The following is a 6,447-nucleotide window of genomic DNA, read 5'->3' on the forward strand; positions in this document are numbered from 1 at the left end:
CACTCAAGACATAGTCAATTATGAAAAGCATAAGACTCTTACCTGACACGCCAACTGTCGAAGATTTGTTCCTGATAATGTATTCGGAAAATAGCAGGGTTACCTTCGTGAATCAGAGATCGGACACGAAGTGAGGCACACGTGACGTATACAGGTTCAGGCCCTAGTTGGAGTAATAACCTACGTCATGTGTGGATGATTATGTGTATGTATTCATTCGAGTACAGATAATATGGCTGACCTATTACAAGGAGTAAATTGAATCTAATCTAACATATGGCTAAAGTTGACGAGTCCTTCTATGTCAAGGTCCTTATGTTTGCCTCGAGTAGCAGGAAAAAAGAGCTTCTCCTGGGGCATTTGGGTCCCTCTTATATAGGGGTGATATACCATCTCCTATCCATCCTAGTTGATATAGTCCTTATTATCGTACAAGTAGATAAATCTGTTCACAAATGGAAAGTGTACATCATAAAAAAGTAGTTCTTGTAATTATGAATACTAATTTTCTCGAGTTGGGTAAGCAAGCGAGGTCTTCTTAGTATATATCTTCTGGATTCCGAGAGTATCAGATATCACATATTCGGTTTTGTAATATCCGAATTTATCAAGTATGTACACAACATATCCCGTTTCTATATAATATACTTCTTATACATATATATCTATAATTAAATATTCAACGGAGCGTATATCCTTCACAACGTGTAATGGCTTGCTGCTGTTAGTAAGAACTGGAAAGTAGTGAGCAACAGTGAATAATGGACGTTTTGAATTGGAAACCACGAGCTGTGAATTCGTCAACAGCATCTATTAGCACAAGCACAAATACACAAGATCACCGCTAGTCACGCTAGGCAGCACAACCAGAAATCAGAGCACAGCTAGCTACGATACACACACGCGAGAGGTAACAATTCAATCAGCACACCACACACGCACCAGTTAACCATGGAGTTCAACAGGCAAGCTGGGGTCGTTAAGCCGCACAAGAAACCATTCCAGAGACAACACTAGGGGCGGCGTCCGTCGATCAAGACACCCTAAGGCACTGCTGCTTGAACATCTTGCTCGTCTGCTGCCCACTCACCGAGTCCTCCACAGTGAGGCCCTGCGCGCCGAAGCAGATGTTGATCAGCCTCCCGTTCCCGCACCCGTGCCTCCGGGTTGCGTTCTCCGCCGCGCCACCGCAGTCGTCCATGGACGAGTTGGAGCACGACGGGTCCTCCGTGGCGTCGCTGTCCAGGACAATGTCCTTCAGCTTACCGGAGGGCGGCGTCACCATGTAGATCTCGTCTTCCAGGCAGATGTCCTTCAGCTTCGCCAACGGCGGTGGAGTGGAGGACATCGAGGACCTCGGGACGGTGCTAGTCGGAGACCGAGACTGCACGGACGGTGCCAACTGCGGCATGGCCTCCATGATGCCGTGTATGAGCTTCGTGTTGAGCTTCTTCTTGGTCACCGAGGAGGTAGGAGTAGAGCTCTTGACCGCAAGAGTCCGCTTGTTGTTGAGCGCCGTCGTCTTGGTGAATTTCTGCCTCAGCGGAGCCGGGGTCTCGATGCCATGATCGTTCAATTTCTTGATGGAGTCCAGCGGGCTGCTGTCCTCTGATTTCTTTGGCGTCTTCGACATCTTCTCCTTGTGGCGAGGCCATCTCAGCATCATCTTGAGACGGTCCTTGGCTCGGCTTGCAGAGCTCAGCCTCTTCCCTGACGATCCATGGTTATCGTCACCTGCACCGTTTGCGTCTGCGTGAGTAGGGTCATCCTTGCCATTGCTAGAGCATGAGCTTGGCCTTCGAGACTCTGTTGCTCCGATACCCGAGAACAAGAATACCTCTGCATCTGATACTTTAAAAGTGGTACCAGGACTGCTTGCAATTCCTCCCTGCATCTTTATCTGGGAAGCAATGGCTGACCGAGTTCTCAAAATACTAGAATTCAACACTCCTCCAGCAGAAACTATTTGCTTGATGAGCCGGTCTGATGTCGCTGAACGAAGTTGCTGCTTCAGCAATGCTAGCGCGGTCATGCCATTGGTGTCTTCCGCATTAAGGTCGATTGACGGGGTGGTCATCAAGAGCTCGACGAGGTCTGGATGCACGCTGCCAACCACAGCCATGTGAAGAACAGTAAGGCCCGCATCGTTTTTTAAGTTGATGATCTTTTGGATGTCTGCTGTTCTTTCACGAATAAGGTATCTCATCAACTCCAATTGGCGATCAAGCCGTCGGAATCCTGGGGTCCTAAATCCTGCAACCGCTGAATGAAGAAATGTATCACCAGCAATATTGACAGCTGACATGGTTGATGGAGATGACTCAACCAATGCTTCGACAACAGGCTGGTTCCCTCGATAGGCTGCTACATGCAGTGCAGTGTTCCCGTGATTATCAGTGGAATTTATTATGTCGAAAGAGGCCAGAAGGTACTTGACAACCTGCATAAGATATGTCTACAACATGAGGCACAATAACGGGAAACTTCTACTGTGCAATTCACAGCAAGAAGCAAAAGGGATGGCTGCATAGCAACATCAAGAAAACAGAAAACAGATAGAAAGTTGCCAGCATAGCAACATCAAAACGTTTGTAGATCTAAAAAGTAGGCCTTTCTGGTGATTTTTTCCAGCTAAACTGGAACAACAGGAAGTATATCCTCTTTGGCTGCAAATTTATGGAACTGGACATTGATCAGAATGAGCATGATGTCTAACTAAACTTCCTACACGTTCTGATCATAAATTGTATGAGTAAAAACCATGATAAATATCAAACTACGAAAGGAAATAAAGGCTTGACCAACAAGAATATAGTGACTCGCTAGCTTAATATACTGTTGTGCAAGATAATTCTAACCAGTGACCAAAATCACTCATGGAACATTCTCCATGTGGATGTGATATCACTGTCACATTAAAATATAAAGCTGGTTGAAGAAAAATACTGAAGGAACATTGCGATCTTAGATGACACTCAGTGTTCCTAATATGAACAATATCCTTTGCATTATCCATCTGAATGAGAGAAATATAAGTACAGAGTTTGTTCTGAAGCAACTCAATCTTTTCAATGATGCATCTTCACTTTGCAGATCCACGGTGAACTGAGCATTCGAGATGAAGACCAGAAGCAAATTGAAATCCCAAAGCATGTAAACATCCTAATGAACTTTGATGCACAGAAGATTTCATATTTGCACTAAGAACAACTGGTAAGAATCATTCACACAAGATTTCATGTTTGCGGCAAGAACAACTAACAAGAAGCATCTACAGAAGTTTTTTTATTTTTATTTTTAGATCCATCTGCAGAAGATGTATGTAACTATGTATGAAATGGCAGAGAAGCAGAAGCCTCACCTGCAGCTGCCCTCTCCCAGCAGCAGCATGCAGCACGGTGGATCCACGGACGTCGAGATACTCCGATACGTCGGAGCGCCGCTCGATGAGCTCCCTCAGCATCTCCATGCTCCCGCCTCTCGCCGCTGCGTGGACGGCCCTGCTCATCATCTCCAGCCGGAAAATCGACCCGCGACCGCCGCCACTGACATTCCCGCCTTCGCCGTCCCGGCAATTCGTCGAGGACCTCGGCGACATGGCGTGGTCGAGCAGCAGCCTGAACACCTCGGCGCTCCCGCCCCTTGCCGCCGCGTAGAACATGTCCGTCACGCCGTACTCGCCCTCGCCGAAGACGAGAAGTGGGTCCCTGCTCAGCAGCTCCTGCACGAACGCCATGTCCCCCGCCGACGCAGCCGTGTACAGTACCCACCCCCCGTACCCGGCCCGGAGCAGCGTGTTCTCGCCACCACGGCCGCCAGGGTGGTGGTTCCTGCACTCACACTCAAGCAGCAGGCTCCGGGCGACGGACGCGCGGTGCCGCGCCGCGTCGGCGAAGCGGGCGTCGTCGTCCCACAGCGCCTCGAGCCGTCGGATCCGGCGGAGGGAGGTGAGCTTGATGAGCAGGTTGGGGTCGAGGTGCAGCAGCTGCCGGACGATGTCGTAGTGGCCGTCGGCCGCCGCCCAGTCGATCGGCGAAGCGTACCACCACTGGTCGCCGGTGCTCTCCCACCGCAGAGGGAAGTAGCAGGACTGCTCCATTGGGAGATCTAGCGGGCTAGGTTGATGCTGGTGTGCAGCTTGGAGTGAGCTCTGGTCAGCTACTCACATAGTCACATGGCATGCGAGGCAATGCAATGCCAAGAACTGCAGCTAGGTGGACGAAGAAGAAGGGAATGTGCATCAGCAAGTCACCATGTGAACTGACTAAATCAAATGGGAAAAAAGAGACTTCTTTATTGCTTCGTGGTTGGATTGGAATAGTAGGATGTAAGCATTTAGAAACTGAAAGATTGAACTCACACAAATGGAGATTAAAAGACTAAAAGTAGGTGGAGAAAGAACTAGTTGCAACTGAGACAAATCTAAAAACAATACCTTGTGCAAAAAGGTTACTCTGTGCAGCTCAACTGCTCAAGAACAAGTGACTAGCTCAGCTCAGGGCACCGGATTAGACCACCAAAGTGGTTCAAGAGCACTAGTGGTGTGATGGAAAGGTGGCATGTTGTTATGACTCAGAGAGAGGAGGGTCCATATACACTAAAAGTCAGTGATACAGCAGTCCAGTGGTCCTCTTTGGAAAAGAAAGAGCGACAGGTAATAATTGAGTGGGGAGTTTTTGCATGATCAAACTGTATCAGTGGAGAGGATGGGGAATCTTTAAAGGGCCCCGGAAGGAAAGCTAAGGTGAAACATGGTCATTGATGCTGGTTCGTCAGTGCAGGCTTTGCACCAGAATCATCTGGCCCAGAGGGAGAGAAGAGAGAGAGACAGAGAGGGCCAGAGGGGCAGGTTGGTGCTGTGCAAGTGCAAGGCATGGCAAGGAGCCAGCCAAGGAGGCAAGGACCAGAGGAAGGTTGGTTGGGGTTGGCAATGATGCAAAAGTGTGGTACTGTCTTGTGCAGTTTGGTGGCGTGCTTCGTGCAGATCTGGAGATTTGTGCCGCATGCCTCCACATGACCACATGCCTGATGACGCTTCTTGTTGCTGTGTTTCCATGGACGTCTGCAGATGGTCTCTGGATTCAAATGTGTTTTTTTTTTTGAGAGGGAACCTTGAAAGGTGTTCTCTGGATTCAAATGTGTCTATATAGCTTAAGCTTTCTACGGTCTTATACAGGTGCTTGATACTGGTTGTAATTTGCAATAAATTCAAAATTGAATCACTAGAATTCGTTTGGCTTTCAGAATCAGTGAATTTTATGAGAACATCTGTTGTGTAACACTGGATGTATAGGTCAAATTTATTTTGCTCTTTTATCGAAACACATGTTTTGTAGCCGTGGGTCCGCACCACATACGATGGCCTGGATCGTAGGAGTCAAAACTGAAAATAATTTTGCCACTGATTTATTTTCAGAAATAGTTTTAAAAAAAATCAAAATAGGAAAAAAAAACTTGGACCGACACTTTCGAACTATTTCGCATAAAATTCGGTTGGAACTTGGAGAAATATGGCATACGAACAAAATCTTTTGCAAAGTTTTAGCCATAAACCAATCATGACCATGCCTAGTTAGCATGGCTGATGAAATTTGTAACGTTTCTCAGCATGCAAAATTTACCGCGTACCAAAATGAGATGCAAGGAAGTTAAACACATAGTTGAACGAGAATATATACCCTGTCGGCAAAGGTGAATTGAATCCAAAGCAATCTCTCCAAGCTACCCGATCGATGTTCTGTGCTGGATGAATGATAGCTGATTGATTGAGCTCATTCATGAACACCACAGGCGTTGCTGATCTCTTACTAGCAGGATGACGCTGATGTTCTAACGACAGTGAGTAAAGCGTGCTCCCGACCAAACTCTTTATCTTGCTCCCGATCCATCTCCACATGCATGCATGCATGCCTGACCACACCACCGTTCATTAATATGGACCATGCAAATTGTGCCGATCCGGCAACTGGTTGGTGATTAGATGCGATAAAAATCACGTACTCTTCTGGCACGTACGAACGAACGATGAGCCGGTATGATCCACGAATGATTCTCGCAACTCTTTGGTTCCCTTATGGTGCAACGCAATGGTTGTTTGTAGCACCAGTTTGGGTGCTGCGAAGTGGACAGAGAGCGCCTTTGCTCCGTATAATTGTTAGAAGCATCACGGTGTCAGAGAATTGTCACTCGTATCCACTTTTATCGTACCGGCTTCCTCCTGCAGGGCCGGCCGGTTGCACCTCGGCGACAGCTTGATCTGCAAGGGCCACCGCGGCCAGATGTTGTTGCCGAGACCAAAAAAAAAACGACGATGACCACCCGCCGGCGGATCGATCGATCGGACGGACGGTCACAGCCTGCGCTCGCAGTGAAGACGGACGGCTGTAGGTACCCCCCGCGCCGGCCGCAGCCCGACAGGCAGGCAGCGCGTGCTCCACCGTACTCTCT

General features: G+C 48.1%; 1 protein-coding gene across 2 annotated transcripts; it reads right to left on the reverse strand.

The window, feature by feature from the left end:
* Nucleotides 1-775: 775 nt before the first annotated feature.
* Nucleotides 776-5,163, reverse strand: LOC133921826 (uncharacterized). Of its 2 annotated transcripts, none has more exons than XM_062366868.1 (3): nt 4,436-5,163; nt 3,362-4,204; nt 776-2,440 (listed from the first exon to the last, which is right to left on the reverse strand). In XM_062366868.1, the coding sequence occupies exons 2-3, from the start codon at nt 4,097-4,099 to the stop codon at nt 1,034-1,036; spliced, it is 2,145 nt and encodes a 714-aa protein (XP_062222852.1). In that variant the 5' UTR covers nt 4,100-4,204; nt 4,436-5,163; the 3' UTR covers nt 776-1,033. The 2 variants fall into 2 exon arrangements, with proteins under 2 accessions (XP_062222852.1, XP_062222851.1); XM_062366867.1 differs by having other exon boundaries at nt 3,362-4,210; nt 4,436-5,162.
* Nucleotides 5,164-6,447: the final 1,284 nt, after the last annotated feature.

The sequence above is a fragment of the Phragmites australis genome, chromosome 6, assembly GCF_958298935.1.
Source record: "Phragmites australis chromosome 6, lpPhrAust1.1, whole genome shotgun sequence".
Taxonomy (NCBI): domain Eukaryota; kingdom Viridiplantae; phylum Streptophyta; class Magnoliopsida; order Poales; family Poaceae; genus Phragmites; species Phragmites australis.